The following is a 21,165-nucleotide window of genomic DNA, read 5'->3' on the forward strand; positions in this document are numbered from 1 at the left end:
AAAACTAAAAAAACTACATATTCCAGAAGTTGCCGTGGTCTACCCCAACTCGGGTGGGAATAGTTAGGACGCCACCGGGCACACTACCCACGTGTAATTCAAAGCTTGTCCTCAAGGTGGCACCAGTACGGTGTAGAGCTGTCGATGTGTCTGACATTCTGAGAAAGATAGCCACGTAAATCCGCCACGTAGACCAGATAGAGGCAGGCAACACACACACACACACACACACACACACACACACACACACACACACACTCTCTCTCTCTCTCATCTTGTGTGTGTGTGTGTGTGTGGGTGTGTGTGTGTGTGTGTGTCACAAACATTTCGATTTACTCAACCACTTAAAGTTTGATACATTAACCCTCAGCCTGACTGATTAAAGGACAAGCAGTGAAGTGTGAGGGAAAGCACCTACAAACCACGGGAGGCTGGTGGAGGTAGAAATCGGAGGACGGGCTAGTTGGAATGCTATGAGTCATGGTATCAAACACACGTACCATTCCTAATTCCATTTTGCATCACAATGAGCCAGCCCTGTGTCCTTCTGCCTCCACCCTGCTACAAACAATGCCATTTATTCTTCTTTTAATCACCAGCAGTGTCATCTGTAGGTTAAGGTTGCACAGAAGTAACTGAGAATTTAGATTTATGCTTTTTATTATTTTTTGGTGTGCAATTTGTCACAAACAAACTGATTTGACAATCTGCAATGAAGAAAAAAAAACAGAGAAAGGAGGAGTAACACAGAAAAATGGTTCATTACAACAAGAATAATAGAATTGATTAGATACCACAACATTGATTTGATAGCTTTGATAGTCGCCTCTTAACACTTAATCAGCCATGAGTCCTGTGAGTAAAAAAAAAGATGTTATATCTTTGCACTCGATCAAATTTCAGGACCCTCCGTTCATGACTTTTCCTAGATATGTGTTCTACCACCCAGCATCCTTACATTTTCAAAATCACATCAGGATAAGCTAGTATAAAGCTATTTTGCAGTTTTTCTGTGAAGGAAGCAGGCTAATATACAAGCGGCCAACTAGTGGTCGTTGTGTGTAAAGAGCAGCTTAGCATTGTAAAGAGGTGGCCCCCGAGGCGGCTCTTTTAGTAGGTAAAAAAGGCACAGCTGTTCTAGTGTTAAACTTCATGGATCAACACTGACCCCTACTGGCCAGAAATATGCATTGCAGCAGACAACACTCCATTGCCAATCAAAGGCTGAATTCTCCCTGGTCAGAATACTACATTTCCCAGGATGACACTGTTGGAATGTCAGCGGTAGAAGAGCATCACAGCGGCCTCAACCATCTCCCTTGATGCACTCCAGCCCACGTTGGTGCCATAGCCCTCCCAGTCAAAGGCTGTGAAGTCACCACACTGTCTAGGGGCTGCTTGTGGGAAATGGCCACCGCCACCGCCATCGGTGAGCTGGATGCAATCCTACTTAGAGGGGAGGGAACAGGTGGTTAGTGTGAACTGAACACTGTCCCCCCCCCTCCCAGTGACCTGCGGCGTTCCACAAGGAAGCATATTGGGACCTTTACTGTTCCTAATATATGTGAATGACATGTCATCAGCATGTGATTGCAATTTGTTCCTGTTCGCGGATGACTCGGCTCTGCTGGTCTCTGACAGGGACATATTGCAGGTGGAAAAAGCGCTAAGCACTGAACTGAGTAGAATCTGCATCTGGCTAGCTGACAATAAACTATCAATACACCTAGGTAAAACTGAAACCATCCTATACGGATCCCCATCTAAACTCAGAAAGGCTGAACATTTTAAAATAAAAGTGGGTAACATTAATATCACAAGAAAAGAGGATATTACATACCTGGGCTCCATCTTAGAGGCAAATCTTTCCGGAGATAAAATGGCAGCAAAAGTAATCAAAAAAGTGAACCATAGAACTAGATTCTTGTACAGGATATCCTCACTTGTCAGTAAAAACACACTGAGGACCCTATCAGGAGCTCTCATTCAATGTCACTTCGACTATGCCGTAACATCATGGTACTATAGAACCACAAAGGCCCATAAAACAAGACTCCAGACAGCCCAAAATAAACTGGTTAGGCTTCTGCTAGGCCTCAACCCTAGGACACATCTAACCGCTGCTCATTTTTTGAGCCTTGATTGGCTACGAGTAGTTGACAGAGTGCAGCAGCTTGCACTGGGCCTGGTCTTCAAGATACGCTACACCACAAAGACACCCAAGTACCTGTCAACATACTTCCAAAAAGTGAACAACGTCCACACATACAATACCAGAGGAAGCTCCACGAACCACGTTCAACCGCGTTGCACCACAAACAAGGGGTTAAACTCGTTTGCAAACTATGCAGTAAAAATGTGGAACGCTATCCACGGACCCAGATGGGCATCCGAAGTGATATAAAGAGTTTACCTCGATCAATTCTCTTCATCGATATCACATTTTTTTCACAATTTTGCATGCTATACGATGCCACATTTTTTCCCCCGAGACGGTAAACACGGCCTAAGTCACATCCAGTTTTCTCCAACTGGAGAATGTGTCATGTCCGGTTTCAACGCCAAATTTCCATACCATTGGTCGGCCAACCCAAAAAAAAATAAAAAATAAAAATCTGATACATGAGAAAGGTCAAAGGTCAAAGATGGTGCCAAAATATCTCCAAATGGCCTAAACATATAGGTGTCCGCCTAAACATACCTGTACTAAAACAGGTACAAAGTTGCATTTGCTCACATTACTAGCATCAACTTTGGCACAAGTACTAATAAGACCCTGGAGTACTGATTCCTAGATGATTTGGGCTTGGTTATCAGGTTTCCAAGGTGATATTCACTGTAAAAGCTGTTGTTTTTTTAGGCGGAGACTGAATTTGAGATGTTTTATAATGTTCTAGCTCTATTTGCTCTGACACAGTAACATAGATTTTGATTCTGACACTTCTACAGCCACCCCACAGGTGTTAGCTTTCATTTGATAACAAGATCATTATGAAGGCCCTTGTGATTGTGGAGATATTCTATATTCACTGTGGGCATGTCATTTCGAGCAGAAAACCAGAAAAATTAGGTGGATAAGAAGAGGTTGTAGGAGTGCAAAACACTGCCCACCTTCAAAACCACTCTCAAAAAACATTTACAGGAGGCTGCAATCCGTAACTGGACCCTCTAAATCAAAAATCAGATTAAAAGACCCGAACTACCCACTGTACATACTTTGTGTTTTGTCCCCCGCCCCCACCTGTGGTGTATGTCCCCACCTGTCCTACCCGCTGTACATACCTAATGTTTTGTTGTATTGTTCTTCCCATGATGGATGTATATTTATCTTGTAGATAGTACTAGTTATTTGTCTGTATTATCTTGTAGATAGTACTAGTTTTTTTTTGTCTGTCTTACATGTAATGATGAATTGAGAATCAAGGACCCCAATTGAAATAAGCCAGTGGCTTTCTTGGGTTTTTATCCTGTTAGTTGACCTTGTATGTAATATGTACTTTCATGTACCTACTTCTGCAAATCTTCTAATAAAGTTTTCAATCAATCAATCAAACCAATACAGTACTGCATACAGACACACACACACACACACACCCACACACACACACACACACACACACACACACACACACACACACACACACACACACACACACACACACGAGGAATGAGAGAAACACATACACAGTGGGTATGAAGCAAATAAATGTGCATGTACATTCACTGGCCTTCGCAGGTGCGCACACCACACTTTATTCACAGAATGTCTCTTATAGGGTAACATGTTGACTCACGTGTTCAGTGTGACAGCCAGTAGGTTTGACTCCAGAGCAGATGGCCAAGGCGGCCCGTTCGTGATTTATGGCTCTGAATGTGATGAAGCCAGCCTGGAATTCCTCTTTAATAGAAACACACTTGTAGTCACAACTCTCACAGACATAATATTAAAAGGTGTATGATGCATCTTGTGGCCGCTAGGGGTCACTAAAGCTACAAGATGCTCCTTTAGGTTAAATGTAGTTCTTTAAGAGCCTCATACTTCTTGTATTGGGTCCGTAAAGCAGACTGGTTGACTCCTCATTTCCATAGTCATAAACGATTGGGATGGTTGGTCCAACATTGTGTCCGCAGGACCCTGCTCCAAATCTCACTGGGTAACGCTAGTGTAGTGTATTTTCATATGACGTGGCCATGGCAACCCAACGGCCACGTAGTGAAAGCAACATAGTAGGAGACTCTGTTTGACTCCTTCTTTACTCATCCAGGGCTTGCTTGAGGGCAGAAACATATTTGTCATTTATCTGATTCGTTCCCCTATTCACTAGATAACCGTCCGTTTGTGTTGTTTCTGTTAGGAGAGATAAGGAGAGACACACGGTGGCCTTTTGACAATGCATGTGCAGAGGATGGAATGTCATCATGGGAGGATAATTGCATTGGGGTCGAGTCAGCAAGACGGCCATAACATAGGTTACATTGGAATAAGACAATGACATCCTATTTGCAGGACGGAGAATGGCCTCACCTACTCACTGGTATGCTTTGTATTCAACCAAATTAAAGTAACGTGGACTCTGTTTAGTTGGCTCAGCGAAATAATAGTGACAGGGTATAAAGTCCGCTACGTAGATGGACTCTTTCTCTTTATTTTTCACATCCATCCTGTGACCGATTCGGACCATCAGCTCCATTGAAGGGGCCATGCTGTGTAACCTGCTTTTTTGAATAAACAAGTCTTGCTCAAATTTGCTCAAGAATTCTTCTTCATTTTTAGTAAGTAACAGATACCAAAATATATACGAAATAATGGCGAGACTAGCCCACGAGTTAATTAATAGCTTATAAGTAATTATAGTGACCGTCAATTTTTACATCTCTTCATTCAGCGCCTGGAGGTAAGTACCATTCTCTCTTTCTCTGTCTCTCCCTCTCCCTCTGCCTCTCTCTCTCTCTCTCTCTCTCTCTGTCTCTCTCTCTCTCTCTCTCTCTCTCTCCCCCTCTCCCTCTGCCTTTCTCTCATTCTCTCTCTCTCTCTCTCTGTCTCCCTCCCTCTCTCTCTCTCCCTCTGCCTTTCTCAAATTGGTTCCCTTTCTCTCTCTCTCTCTGTCTCCCTCCCTCTCTCTCTCTCCCTCTGCCTTTCTCAAATTGGTTCCCTTTCTCTCTCTCTCTCTGTCTCTCTCTCTCTCTCCCTCTGCCTTTCTCAAATTGGTTCCCTTCCTCTCTCACTCTCTGTCTCTCTGTCCCTCTCTCTCCCTGTCAGACTTCCAGCTTTGATGTAATTAAATGATCTTAAGCTAAACAAAAGAATTTAGATTTGTGTTGAGTATCTGTTAGAAATATAAGATAATTACAATTGGATTGAATTTAAAGAGCCGGATTTAGAAATCTGTATTTGTACATAAATGTGTAAATTGCACTGTATTGGGAAAATATCGTGTGTGTGTGTAAGCCTGGTACTAAAGGAAGACGAACTTTAGTAGTGTCTACATGAAAAGTGTAGGCTTGTCGACAGAAAATTAACGGAAGACGTTTTGTTAATGGGTCGGCAATATTGGTTATTGTGAAGATTAGCGAGAAGCTGATGAATGTGTTATTATGTGTATGGAATGAGCATTCCTGTTTGATAAAAGTGTAATTGGACTGTAAAGTCTGTTTTGGAAGACAAGAGGTCCTTTGTCCTTGTCAGCGGAGCACAAACACGCACGCAGGCACGCACAGACACACACAGGCTCAGATTTCTCTTGGGAGAGAGACCGTGGAAAAAAGGCATTAGAGAATATTAAAGTGAAATAATACGTTTAACTGCATTGAAAGATAATCTTGATATTGCGGAGTCGTGAATGTGCTCTGTTTGAGAAGACCGTGGTTTTTCGAGGAAAAACCGTGGGGTAGAGCCCATCCCCTCCCTTTCTGTGTGTCTCATTTCAGAGAAAAAAAAAAAGGCTGCAAAAAAGCACACATGCACACACGGAGTTGAAAATCCTTTCTACTACAAAGGGAACCTGAATTTGATTGTTGCATAAAAGATAAAGTTAAAATCCATTTCACATAGACTATAGTGGTATAGAGATAAAGTGGGTTGATCGTTGGGGTATTTTAAAGTAGTTTGGGGATATTTGTTGAGTTTTCATTCACAAGTCTAGTGGAAAGCGGGCGCATGCGCGTTAGCCGGAGCACATTCCATACTAAGGGCGTAGCCCAGCAGAGACTAGAGAACACAGATTCTTTTTCCTCCATTTTTCTTCCTTGCCTTTCATCTCTCTCTGTAATAAAGTTGTGATTGCAGAAATCACGAAAGTTAAGCATAGTTTGTTAAAAGTAAAGATAGATTGTGGGCTTTTGATAGATTCAAAGGAAAAGAGGCCAGTCGTTCTGTGAGACATCTGGTTTCTGAGCAGAACACAGGAAGATTTATGACCATCGATAAAACAGCTCTGTGACTCTCGGTCTGCCTGTTTGCATAGAAGACAGAGATCTGTAGAGAACATTTATAGAATGATGTTTGTAAATGACTGTTGAATATTACATTACTTGTTTAAATACTAATTGATTGAATTAATTATTCAGATCATTTCATTGTCTGTTTCACAAAACAATTGATTGATTCCACAGGTTTGGTCAAGTGTCTGTGACTGTCTAATGAAAACTATTCTGAATAACCATTCATTTTGTTTAATATTTTGATAACAGATAATTGACTCCACAGGTTTTAAATCAATGTATATGATGATATAATGAATAATTCTAACTAGTCATTAATTCCTTTCACTTAATAGTTGATTTATTTACAGATTGTAATTAATATTTGTAAGTTACTTTTCAGCATATTGTGATCGCTGAAGCATTGTGTTTGATAGGAGAAAAATAATAGGTTGTGACTTGAGATCACGACAGGGTGTTTTGAAGCAATCGATACCCAAGTCGGTTGCTTGGCGCCATCTAGTGGACAAAACACGACAAGACATTTTAAAACACTAATCCTCAGTGAGATCTATCTGAGGTCGATGAAATAGTCCTTTACATTAATAAATGGATGGTTGTAAATGATTGTAATATATTACATTACTTTAATTAATTTAATTAATTACAAATTGATTGAATTAATTATTCAGATCATTTCATTTTCTGTTTTCACAAAACTTTGATCAATTGTTTTGTGACAATCTAATGATAACCATTCCTTTGTTTGATATGTTGATAATAGCTAATTGACTTCACAGGTTTACATCAATGAAGTGTACGATTGTACAATGACTAAGTCTAATTAATCATTCATTCCTTTCAAATAACAAGTCGATTTCTTTACAGATTGTAATGAATAATTAATCATTCATTCCTTCCAAATAACAAATCAATTTCTTTACAGGTTGTTGTCACTATTCGTATTTTACATCTTTTTATTTCAAGTTCTTTTTCACAGCTTTTGATTAAAGAAGAGCAGAACAGTTTATATCTGAGGATTGAGCAATCAAGGGTTTTGTGAATCAGAAAGCGTGACCTGCCTTTGTAATTTGATAAATTGTGTTGAACAGCCTTTGTAGTTTAATAATTAAAGTTGACCTGAACTATAATTAGTATTGACTGAGCAATTAAGTGATACACATTCATACACAATAAGGGAAAAACATTTAGATTAAAACTAAACTAAATTTGGATTGAATTGAATTGAAATTAAATTGAATTTAAATTTGAATTAAATGATTATTTAGTTATGATTATTAATAATTAATTAATATTAATTAATAGTGATAATTGATTGTTAGTGATTAATTAGTTATGATTATTTAAATAATTTAAATAAAATTGAATTAAAATTTTAATTAAATTTAAATTAAAACACACACACATAGATTACATTTAAGTCAATAATACACAATACCACTGAAACAATCCGTTGTTCTGAATTGTAATGTTCTGTGTAGACAGTTGACGCAGTTAAAAGTTGGACTAGCATCTGTTTAGCAGATACGGCAACAGAAGGTGGGTTGTAAGAAAAGTACACCTTATAGCATATTTTCAGCATATTAAGCAGTATAAATATTTCAGACATGGGAGCCAAACCCAGTAACATTGTGAGGGCTGTTAATACAGACAAGGGAATATTAGCAAATTCATCCCCTGTGGCTATAGTGGAAAAAATGAATCCTCTTGTTAAGGAGATTAGCAAAATGTCAACGAAATGGAATATTCGTTGGGCAGACATTGAACAACCATGGCCAGAAGAGGGCACCTTTGACTTACAATTAATTGCAACATTGGAGATACTTATCAATGCACATAAGGCGCATCAAAAAGGAAAGATTAGATCAGAGAAACGCAGGTTAGAGTTAGCTATTTTAGACCTCTTCAAGGTAGAGGGGCAGAAAGTAGCATTAGCTTGGAATGAGAAAACAGCTCACATGGATCCAGAAAAAAGAGATGAATTGGCCAAAGCAATGGAAGAGAAAGTGAACATTCCATTCTCACACACAGCTCCAATCTCCAGTCCTCCTCCCTATGCCAAGATACTGGAGGACAATTCTCAGCGAATCTACCCTCAGGTCCCCGTCCTAAGTACGAACGGAGCCTTCACTATCAAAGATGGGGGTGATAATGTACTAGAGAGGGGAAGAGCGAAAGTGACCGTGGATTTCGAACCAGAGAACAAGACAGATGACAATGAAGATGGCAGTGGAGGTGAAGGCGAATGTTCCGGTGCTGACAGCAATGCACAGGGAGGTTACAGTGCTCAGATCAGAAAACTAATAGCCAGGGCCGAAAAACAGGGAAGGACAAGACGCTATAAAAAGGGAAAAGAAGAAAGTGGTTCTGAAGATGAGCAGGAGTCTCTGAAGATAGAGAAGAAGAAAGAGAGCTTAAAGCAAAAGAAGAGGATGTCGGAGGAAGAGGAGGAAGAAAGGGTGAAAAAGGATAAGGAGGAGTTAAGAAAGAGGGCAAGAAAACTCCAGAGAAGCCTAAGAGAGGAGGAAAGTTGTATACGACAGATAGAGGAACTGGAAGAACAGATAGCTCAAGTGACATCATTTCATACATCCCAGCCGAACCTCTCAAGAGAATATCGTCAAGTGTCATCACATCATACATCCCAGCCGAACCTCCCAAGGTCTACAGCGACACCAAGGTGGGACGAAAGAACGGAGCCACTAGTAAGCAATTATGGCCTTAGACCAAGAGGGAAGGCATCGGAGGAAGAGGAAATTCAGGGGATCTTCCCGGTGCTGTTTCGAGATAACAAGATAGAATATCGTCCTTGGGGTCATACAGATCTGTCTGAAGTGATCGAAAAACTCCCAGTCCTAGAAGATGGGGGTCACCCTTGGACTAACGAGATGGACGTGAGACTGACAGGGACGCAGGCCGCGATGGGAGACCTGAAAAGACTCTTAGCCTTTATTACAGGATTGGACACCATGCAGGAAATATTGACGAAGGCAGGACTTCATAAATATATCGGTACATCAGTTTATGACCCAGAGCTCTTCGCAGCAAACAGAGGCAGGCTGTGGAAGGCAATCAGAGAGACATACCCTACTCACATTCACCCAGACAATATCATTGTGATGCCACTGGGAGAAGATGAGAATCCCAGAGGTTATGTAGCCCGTGTGCACTCTCAATGGAGAAGTGTGACAGGGAAGGATGCCGAAGATAACCCGTTAGAAAAAGCCATAATCAGGGAAAAGATTCAACAAGGTCTCCCTACCCCAGTTAAGAACAAGTTAGCAGAAGTGGTGGGGCTACGACACATGAACAAGGCTGTTTATATAGACAACGTAGCACACCAAGTAGAATTATTTAGAAAGAAGATTCAGATACAGAAGGCACAAGACGAAGACTCACTCAGAAAACTAACTCAAGTACAATTGACTGAAGGCAAGAAAACCAGAGAGAGAGTGCAGACCATAGCCCTACAGGTCCCATCTCAGCCACAGCAACTGCAAACTGTCCCTCCCCAGTCATACCCACAGGGGCCACAAGGGGGGTATCCATACCCACAGGGGCCACCAGGGGTGCAAGTGGTTCCGTACCAGCCATACAACCAGCCTGGCCAAGGACCACCACAAGAGGGATGGACCGCAGCCGGGAAGAAGATGTTAGGACCATGTTTCCAATGCGGCCAGGATGGACACTTAGCCCGTACCTGCTGGAAGAAGAACCAGGGGGGCGCAGGGGGGAAACAAAAAGGAAGATATAGGCCCCCTGCTACACCGGCTCCAGGAGTGGTGAACCCCTACGGAGGCCCACCAGCTGGGCTATAGGGGTGCCCAGAAGATCCGAGAGGGGGGTGCCAGCTGGTGGTGACGAACAGGCCTGAAGATGAACCTACCATATGGGTGTCGGTCAACCAACGTCCATTAGAATTGATGGTGGACAGTGGAGCAGCCTACACCTGTCTGAAGCCTGAAGATGCCACGCACCTTCCTATGTCTGGGAAATATGTGAAGACAATCGGATTCGAGGGAATTAAACAGCTGATCCCTACTACTGAGCTTGTAAGCTTAGAGTACAAAGGACAGAGAGCAGATCTGTCAATACTTGTATCAGAACACACGCCAATAGGGCTACTAGGGAGAGATGCACTATGCCAATTGAACTGTACAGTGAAATGCACACCTGACGGCTGTCGGGTGACAGTGCCACAAGAGAACAGACAACTGTCTGTCATGATGGACAACAACGCATCTATGGTGTATTGGGTGGGAGGGCTTAGCCCAGACCTAATGGAACCAGCAAGGATGTGGGACAATTATATCCTGGCACACATGTCAGAGGCCAGAAGGCCTACTGATCCATTGCATTGTACACTCCAGTATTTTAGAGAAGTTGCAGATGCAAACCCAGATGAGTGGCTGAAGCATCAGCCAAAACAGGTACAGCTTAGTACAAGTTGTATAATCCTAGGCCCTCAGGGAGTGGCTATGAAGATAAACAGTGACACTTATCTAGATCAGGAGCATAAGATTGAGGGTAGCATCCCTCATGTGACACTTATGATATCTGAACACTATAAACAGAAGCATTTAGGGGCAATGATGGCAGACTCAGAAAAAGCCAGATTTGTAACGACAAAAGAAAACCCTGCTATCTGGAGGAGCATTGATGGACAGTTCACAAAACTGATGATCTCTGCTCAAGGAATAGGACATCCGCAGACTGTGAAGCTAATGAACCAGCTAATCCTTCCTGTACAACCTGAAAAAGACCTCAGAGAAGAAATGATACAGAATGTGCCAGCAGACCTGTGGGCAAAGAACAGTACAGACATTGGATTTGTGAAATCAGCTCGTCCATTGAGAGTTGAACTCATACCGGGTGCAAAACCCCCTTGGAAAAACCAATACCCATTGAAGCAGGAAGCAATTGATGGAATTGAGCCACAGATCAAAGGATTGTTAGAGGCAGGAGTCTTGAAGATAACTCAATATCCGTTAAGTAACACACCTCTTCTGCCAGTAACGAAACCTGATGGTTCATATCGTCTGGTACATGACCTACGGGCTGTGAATGAGGTAGTTGTTAGCTATCCAGCCGAAGTTCCTGATCCTCATGTGCTGTTGACTCAGATTCCATCTACAGCCAAAGTATTTACAGTGATTGATTTATGCGGGGCTTTCTTTTCTATACCTCTTAGTGTAGAAAGTCAAGGGTTATTTGGGTTTACCTACAAAGGTCAACATTATCAATATACCAGAATGCCACAAGGGTACAAACACAGTCCTCATGTTTTTAATCAGGTCTTGAAGGAGGACTTAGACGGGTTAGGGCAGACGATAAGTAGTACTGCCATTCAGTACATGGATGACATACTCCTTTGTGCCCCAGATGAAGAAACATGTCACAGGGATTCCGTTAAACTGTTAAAGGTTTTGGCGGAGAAGGGACACAAGGTGTCTAAAAAGAAGCTACAGTATTGCCAGGAAAAGGTAACTTACTTAGGACAATCTATTACACAGGGACATCGCAGTGTCACTAACGAACACTTGGAAGCTATTCAGAAGGCTCCAAAACCACGAACGGTTAGGGAAATGATGATGTTTTTGGGCATTACTGGGTATAGTTCAGCATGGGTGGAGGATTACACTAGACTGGTCGCTCCATTGAGGGGGATGATTAAGGAAACAGGTAGTGATAAACTCCAATGTTGCATTACTTGGACAAGGGAAGCTGATTTGGCGTTTGAGACAATTAAACACAAATTACAAGAAGCGCCAGCTTTAGCGCTTCCAGATTATTCCAAAGAATTTGGATTGTATGTTTCTTCTTCAGCCAAAGGGAAGTATGCCTGCGCTGTTCTTACGCAACCAACAGGCATTGGACCTAGTCCACAGCCCATAGCCTATTACTCTGTCGCATATTCAGAGGTAGAAATGGGTTTCGCGCCATGCTACAGAGCAATGGCCGGGGCATATCTTATGTACGAGAAGGCAACAACCTTAACAATGGGGTACCCAATTACCATTCTCTGCCACCACAGTCTAAGGAATCTTTTGAATCAAGGCAAGTATACTTTGACGATGCCTAGGATTAGGAATTATTACAGGATGTTGGAAAGAGAAGATGTAACATTACTAAGATGTAACACACTTAACCCAGCAGAGACCTTGCCAACCCCAGAAGATGGGGAACCACACGATTGTGTGAAGGAAGCTATGAGGTACTCTAAGCTTAGAGCAGATCTACTAGCTTTGCCTTTAAAGGAAGCTGACGTTGAGTATTGGACTGATGGATCTTGTTACCGGGTAGGAGAAAGTTTACGTGCTGGGTATGCCATAGTCCGATCCCAAAATTCAGGGTTCATTGTGGAACAAGCCGAGGCTGTTCCTCAGCCTTGTTCAGCTCAATTGGCTGAGTTAATTGCCCTCACAGAAGCATGCAACTTGGGAACCGGACGAAGAGTGACAGTATACACCGACTCTGCCTACGCCCATAATGTGTGTCATCTACATGGAGCTGTATGGAAGGGACGGGGTTTTAAGAAAACTGATGGTTCGCCTATTCAGCACCACGCTCAAATCATGAAGCTGTTACAAGCCATGATGAAACCAAGGGAATTAGCCATAGTGAAGTGTGCCGCACACAGATCTGACTCATCACATGTCACACAAGGTAACAGGGCTGCAGATGATGCAGCCAAAGCCATTACAGGAGCAGACAAAGCAGGTAAAGTTCTGCTGGTCACACATGAAGCACAGTTACAGGGCATGGTCACGCTTGAGGATTTGTTGATGTTACAGAGTGGGGCAAATGCGCTAGACAAAAACCTATGGTTAACAAGGGGGGCTAGTCAGGATGACACAGGTCTATGGAGAAATCATGAGGGACTGGTTGTGGCACCCCCAGATTTATTAGGCATGCTGATACAGGAAGCCCATGGATTAGCACATGTGGCCAGGGGGGAGGTAAGACGCAAGATCACCAAGGAATATGGTTTTTGGGCTCCATATTTATTGGAACAAATAGACCATATCCTTGGTCAATGTGTGGTCTGTTTGAAAAACAATATCAGACCTGGAATACCAGTGGGAACTGGGCATATCCCTACCCCAAACGGGCCAATGAAACATTTGGTGATTGACTATGTGGACATGATTCGTCCTGTTGCAGGATACAGGTACATGTTAGTTGTAGTGGACAGGTTCAGCAGATGGGTAGAAGCATGCCCCACTCGAAAAAAGGATGCTCAGTCTGTAGCAAAGTTCCTATGCAGGGAATTCATACCTAGGTTTGGAATTCCAGATAGGATAGCGTCAGACAATGGTAAGGAATTTGTGGATAAGACGGTAAAGCTTATACTACAAAAGTTGGGAATCAAGCAGAGATTTGGGTGTATTTACTCACCTCAAAGCCAGGGGATGGTAGAGAGGATGAACGGGGTCCTTAAGAACCGTCTTTCTAAGGTCTGTCAGCATACAGGTCTTAATTGGGTGGAAGGACTCCCTCTTGCATTGATGGCCTGTCGTTCCAGTGAGATTCGAGGGCTGCACTTGACTCCCCATGAACTGGCTATGGGGAGAATAATGACAGCTCCCTGTGCACGAACCAGTGGGAAAGGGCCAAGTTTGGCTCTCTTGGAGAGTGACATGAAAGCCTATGTACAGTACATGACTAACCGGCAAAAGAGTATCTCTTCTTATGTGCTCCACAAACAGGAACGTGAAGAGGAGGTGAACGCACAGGAGAGGAAGGACGCGTTGCAACCGGGTGACAAAGTATACGTGAAGGTCTACAGACGGAAGTGGCATGAGGCTCGACGGGAAGGACCATACGAGGTCGTTCGGTGCACTGGGACTGCCATCCAAATCAAGGGGTCCCCCACCTGGTACCACGTTCATCACTGCATCAAGGCACCCAATGAGGACGATGAGGGAGAGCCTCAGCAGGATGGTGAGGAGACCCCTGGGGACGAGGAAGTCCACAGCTTGGACATCCAGGCTGACGAAGATGTTGACCCTGACAATGCTCCAGACGGAGATGTCAGCAACCCGGGCGGCTGCCCGGACCAAGGTACCATTGAGAGACACAGACCTGTCAGTGATACACCCCAACCAGACAGATCCCGTGATACACCGAGGCCAATTAGGAGGAAACTCAAGCCATGCCGTTTCAGAGACTAATATACCCCTTAGTGTTCCTACCCCATTGACTTCCTTGGACAATGCTACACTTCACTCACACACTGTTATGCCTGGACGTCAGAAAAGATTTATCACATTAGGTAGAGCTTTTATTTGCCCACATTCACGTTGTACTGTTGATGATTGTTTGATCTATGCCTCGACTGAATTGGCTGAGTGGTACTTACTGGATGCCAAATATATTACACTTACACAACAGTTAATGTCAACACTTGTGACATTAACTAATGTTGACAATGAGGTGAACTCGTATTGGTGTGCTAGACGTAATATCGGTGAACAGGTGTTTGACAAATCCAACAATTTCAAGGACAAAGTTTGTAGTAACATTCCTGACTTTCCACACGACTTTTTGGTGGACTGTAGGGAATTTGTGCAGGAATATATTTTTCCAGTTGAGTTACCAGGAAAGGTTAAAAATGTTGCTGTAAAGGCTTCTACGAAGGCGATTGTAGTCGCTACTGACGATTATTTGTTGTATGATTCTAATCACCTGGGGACACGGTCCCACCCTAATTCTGCCACTAGTATCATGAAAGATTTTGCTTCAAAAATGAATTATTCTGATTGCTGGATTTGTCAACAGGTCCCTGTAAGTACATCTGCTCCTATGTTTTTCCCCATACCGTTAACTAAAGCAGAATGGTTTCATTATAATTGGCAGGGTTTAGCCCAATTTGTTTTACAGGGCAAGAACCAGAGCTCTTCTTGTCAGCCCAGCACGATTCTGGTTCCTTTAAATTCTTCCTATGCAGGTGTGGATATTGGTGTGTTGGAACGTCTGACAGCAGCAGTTAACGAACACCATAGGCCTAGCGGTGTGGGGAAGGTTATTATTGATAGGCTTACACATTTGTCACAACCAACAGGTCCGAAGAAGATATATATTATCCAAGCTATGTTCGTTCAATTGAATGGTACTGCATTGAGTCCTCATCTGTTATGTTCTGGGAGTGTGACTTCTACACGGTGGAGAGGTTCAGTTGTTATTTCTGGATTGAAATGTAAAGTTGTTGATTGTGCTATGGTGCCTCAAATGAAATTACATGATACCAATACTACCAGACGGCAGAAAGGCACCACGCAGCTTAAGGTCATGCCTCTCGTAAATATTACAACCTGTATTGACATACAATCTCGGCCCAAGGGCAGCGCGCTTCGTCAGCTAGGGGCCGCGTCTTGTATAGGTGGTGTCATTTTCCCGTATCCTGGTACGGAGCTTCAACTTCCGGAGGGTGTGTTTCTTGTGTGTGATAATAATGCATTCTCTAAGCTTCCTGCTTTGAGTGAGGGACTTTGTTATTTAGCTCATCTGATACCTTTGATTAGGAAAGTTACTCGGGAAGAGATGTCTGTACTTCACAAACAAGCAACCCATCGTAGTCGTAGGGCGTTATCTACCGCTCAGAAGTTTTTTGGCCTAATATTCCCAAGTTATGGTGTCTACAACTCTCAGACTGAATTAAGTGCCCTATCATCCGTTCTTGAAAAACACATTAATGCTTCGGATGCTGTAGTATCTGCCCTGGCTACTGAATTGACTGAAACTAAGAATGTAGCTCTCCAAAATAGAATGGCTTTGGACATTATTTTGGCCAGTCAGGGTGGTACTTGTGCTTTGATAGGCGGTGAATGTTGCAGTTATATTTCGGATTCTGGTAACGCTCTGTATGATTTCCATGAATCTAACAAGAAGGGTATAGAGGATTTACGTAAAGAACACGGTTGGAATACATTGGATTTCTTTGATTCTGCTTTTTCAGGTATTGGTAATATGATCAGGTCCGTCGCTATTATTCTTGTTGTCATTATCATCTGTATTATGTTACTTGGTATTTTAATCAAATGTTTTGGAAAGTGTATTTCTGATGTTCCGGTTAATGCTTTAATGATGGCCGACATAGCTGATGAGCAAAAGCTGGATTCTGCTTTGCTTTCTGATTTTGTTTCCTCTTTTGATGATTTGTTTATTAAGTGATGTTTTGTGATTGTTTGCTTCGGTTCCTGTTTGTTTCTTTCTATATCATGTGATTGATGTCGGTTGTGAAGTGATGTAATGGTTACGCGACAATGGAAGCTCCTGACTATGAAAGTGTTATCAATCTGAGACAGCGGTAAAGGCTGTTCTCCAACTGGGGCCATGTGCTAGCAACCTCTGACCCTGCCGCTTCGGACGAGGGAAACATCGGTCGTTGGAAATTTCTGTATCTCAGTTTTTGTATTATGCATGATGAACTGAGTGATGTGTTGATGTGTTGATGTGTTGATGTGTTGATGTGTTGATGTAGTTGATGGGTTGATGTAGTTTTTCTGTCTGTCGTTTAGTTTCGGAACACACTCTGCGTGTTCCGAGGGGGGCTGTGTAGTGTATTTTCATATGACGTGGCCATGGCAACCCAACGGCCACGTAGTGAAAGCAACATAGTAGGAGACTCTGTTTGACTCCTTCTTTACTCATCCAGGGCTTGCTTGAGGGCAGAAACATATTTGTCATTTATCTGATTCGTTCCCCTATTCACTAGATAACCGTCCGTTTGTGTTGTTTCTGTTAGGAGAGATAAGGAGAGACACACGGTGGCCTTTTGACAATGCATGTGCAGAGGATGGAATGTCATCATGGGAGGATAATTGCATTGGGGTCGAGTCAGCAAGACGGCCATAACATAGGTTACATTGGAATAAGACAATGACATCCTATTTGCAGGACGGAGAATGGCCTCACCTACTCACTGGTATGCTTTGTATTCAACCAAATTAAAGTAACGTGGACTCTGTTTAGTTGGCTCAGCGAAATAATAGTGACAGGGTATAAAGTCCGCTACGTAGATGGACTCTTTCTCTTTATTTTTCACATCCATCCTGTGACCGATTCGGACCATCAGCTCCATTGAAGGGGCCATGCTGTGTAACCTGCTTTTTTGAATAAACAAGTCTTGCTCAAATTTGCTCAAGAATTCTTCTTCATTTTTAGTAAGTAACAGATACCAAAATATATACGAAACTAGTGAACAGGAATACACAGAGAAATCAATTAATCCTCCTTAAATGGTGTGAGTGTGTGTGTGTGAGTGTGAGTGTGTGTGTGTGTGTGTGAGTGTGAGTGTGAGTGTGTGTGTGTGTGTGTGTGTGTGTGTGTGTGTGTGTGTGTGTGTGAGTGTGAGTGTGAGTGTGTGTGTGTGTGAGTGTGAGTGTGAGTGTGAGTGTGAGTGTGAGTGTGAGTGTGAGTGTGAGTGTGAGTGTGAGTGTGAGTGTGAGTGTGAGTGCGTGTGCGTGTGCGAGTGCGAGTGCGTGAGCGTGAGCGTGTGCGCGTGCGCGTGTGTCTGTGTCTGTGTCTGTGTGTGTGTGTGTGTGTGTGTGTGTGTGTGTGTGTGTGTGTGTGTTATATACCTTGAACAGTCCAAAGAGGTTTCCTCCACTCTGGGTGAGGAAGCGGCTGGCAGTGTGGTAGCGCAGGATGGATTCTAGGTTCCAGCGTTCCATTGGTGAGTTGTTTGGAACGTGCCACACCGACATGTCCTCTGCCATGATGTCATAATACCCAGGATTCTGAGGGGGAAAACAGGAAGTAATTCAGAAAAGAAGCGAGGCATCAAACAATAGGAACCATGTAGGAACCACATTGGCAGATGCGTCTTTGTACAACGGTAGAAAAGACTAAATGCATTGTTGGGTGGTGGGCTGGAGGCTGAAGTGTCGCAAGTGAAGCTACGACTTCTACCTTGAAGTCGTCAGAGGTGGCGCCCTCTGGTGTTCCGAAGGTGGCTCTGTTGGCCCAGTTCCCGTCCCCGTCAGGCAGGTTGGGGTTACTACCCTGCTGGCTGGACCAACGGTCACCCGTCGTGCACTTCCCATACAGGTTGTTCTCGTGCACGCTCGCCACGAGTGTCCAGCCGCCGCCTAGGGTGGTCATGTCACAGAACGTCTGGTAGACCACCCCGCTGGCCGTGGTCAGGTAGTACAGCCCGTCTGGACAATTGTGGAGAAATAGAAATTACTTTTTAGAAATTAGACTTTTGTATGGGGCCCTTTGTAAAGTTGATTCATCCTTTTTGTTATTACAGCCCTCCACTCCCCATCCCCAGATAAAGACTGGATTTATTAATCTGTTTAAAAACAATGTCCTCTTTTCTAATAGATTTATAATGTATTATTATACTTTTTTTTAACAAAAACATAAATATCAAAATATTTAATTCCAAAAGAATTATTAAGTTAAAAAAATATCTATTTAATTAAGATCTTAAATCTGGATTACACACATAAATATTTAGCTTGTAGAAAATGTGTACATTAAATCTTACATGTGTGAATATGAAATGAAATACTTCATTTCAATCTAAATGTCTTTTATATCTCTATTATATCTGAGAGAAGATATACAAATGAACCTGTTGTTTATATAGGCTTGTCTGATCACTCAACCAGAACATCCCCATTTCCCCTGAGGTGGTGGGGTGAATTAGCACATCTTTTATCAGATATAATAAATATGCCAAAGTGTTCATCTCAGATTGAATCCACATTAAAGAATTTGTTTTTAAACAAGATATACTGTAATTCAGAGGACATATAAAAAATACACATTTTATTTGAATTAGATATAGGTATTGCTGAATATGTATTTTGGAATACATATAGATACAAATTAAATATGTATGTTTTTGTTAAATATTTAATGAATAAAAAAAACAGATATACAATTAGAATTAATTGTTAAAAACATTCTCTGCTTAATCTGAGGTTTAACTATTTAATGTATAAAGTTTTAGAAATTATGCAACTTAAGTCACTTACCCTTGTTGATATCATGTTTGTCCTTTAATTCTTTGCAGCTCCTGGCAGCAGCTAGGTTATTTACCCTGGACTGCAGATTCTCAGAGTCAACATTCACGTCCACCTTCAAATAGCCTGGGTCAGGATGATCATGCTCATAGCCTTAACAGACAAAGTGACAGTTACATTAAACTGCATTTATGAAGAAATACAGTTGCAATGTTGCCTTCAGTGGGGCCAGTTAGGGTTTTCAAATCTGACCAGTGGAGGCTGGTGGAGGTAGAAATTGGAGGACGGCTCATTGTAATGTATGGAATGGAGTGAGGAATGGAATCAATACCATCCCATTCCTCACTCAATACAATGCATTCTTATAAGGAGCCAGTCCTCTGATTTCTACCTCCACCAGCCTCCCCTGAATATTAACATTGACATTAATAGAACATGGTAAGTAAGTATTACTGCATCATTATATTGTAGAAATATAGTTTCGTCCATGAGAAATGTGACATGGTCTGGACAATTGGTCCACAAGTCGGCATCCGATTTAATGTTCAGACTTTTCCTTTTCCATTTCCGAAAAATGTAAACACATTCAGCGTTGTTGAAAATCAATGACACATCGCTAGTCACCTGACACAGCTTGATTTGTGAAGCTGCTAACAATGTAAAGTAGTGTTATAGTTAACTAGGTAGCAGTGGCCGTGGGGAATCTATTGCATTGCAGTATTTTGGCTTGACTAGTGAGTTTGTGTTGTGATTTACAACAATGCTAAAGGCAAAAATGTAAATGTAAAATGTAAATGTAACTACAGAAACCACTTCAGACCAATCTGAGACAGTGGTTATCAGAATCCTCCTGATTTGAGAGGGAATCACCCCTAATGTTGTGTGGTACAAAGTGCCAAAATAATTAAAATATTCTGCATACCTGGCACACAAAATATTGTCAGGGAAAAGACCACCAGCAAGAGCAGCATGTCTGGAAAAAAGTAAGAATATAATAAAACATTATATAACCCCCCCCCCCCCCCCCCCCCCCAGAAAAATACAGATGTTTCTAAATCTTTGATATAACTACTAATAGTCTAGCAGCAAGTCCTCAAAAAAGGCTTTAGTTTTTGAGATACCCCTACCCGAGGTAGAGCAAGTTACAACAATGATTTTTCTTATCTTTAGGGTCTCCCATTAATGAAATTGATTGTTGTAAAATTTTATTTTTGGGGAAAAGATGTTTTTTTGGTTGTTCTTTAGAGCTACCCCAATCCCTGAAAAAGAGCCAAATTAGACCAGGCCGAATATGGGGAAGGTGACAAAAAAGCCCATAACTTGAGAATGATCACTCTTTTCCTCTTCAGATTTGCTGAGGTATGAACCAGGTGGTTGTCCTACATCACCAAATAGTCAGACAACTATTTACCTAAATAAATACTGAATTATAGTCCTGTAAACTTAGCTTTAGTTTAGACGGAAATTGTACTTTTTGGTGACAGGAACATAGGACTCCATCACTTTTCTCTCATTTATCAGAAAAACAGAAATCCCTGAAAAATATATCATTACTGAATTGTCTAGGGTGCTATTGAACAATAACCAGTAGTTGTATGGAAATATCTCATACAGTTCTATTGCAAATGAGATTTCTTTAGACATAGGCCTACCTCTTCTCTGATACAGTCAAATTCCGAATGGGGGATAAGTGGCATAATAGCCTATAAGTTAAGAATGCTCACTCTGATGGTCATCATATTTGGAG

At 42.2% G+C, this 21,165-nt stretch overlaps 1 protein-coding gene across 1 annotated transcript; it reads right to left on the reverse strand.

Moving 5' to 3' along the window:
* Positions 1–1,278: 1,278 nt before the first annotated feature.
* LOC308175200 (intelectin-like) lies at positions 1,279–19,072 on the reverse strand (the record flags this gene model as incomplete). The annotated part of the gene is made up of 6 exons (XM_080550918.1): positions 1,279–1,446; positions 3,795–3,898; positions 4,040–4,160; positions 18,024–18,182; positions 18,355–18,602; positions 19,054–19,072. The coding sequence occupies 6 exons, from the start codon at positions 19,070–19,072 to the stop codon at positions 1,279–1,281; spliced, it is 819 nt and encodes a 272-aa protein (XP_080407044.1).
* Positions 19,073–21,165: the final 2,093 nt, after the last annotated feature.

The sequence above is a fragment of the Nansenia antarctica genome, assembly GCF_963989245.1.
Source record: "Nansenia antarctica genome assembly, contig: SCAFFOLD_206, whole genome shotgun sequence".
In the NCBI taxonomy this organism is placed as follows: domain Eukaryota; kingdom Metazoa; phylum Chordata; class Actinopteri; order Argentiniformes; family Microstomatidae; genus Nansenia; species Nansenia antarctica.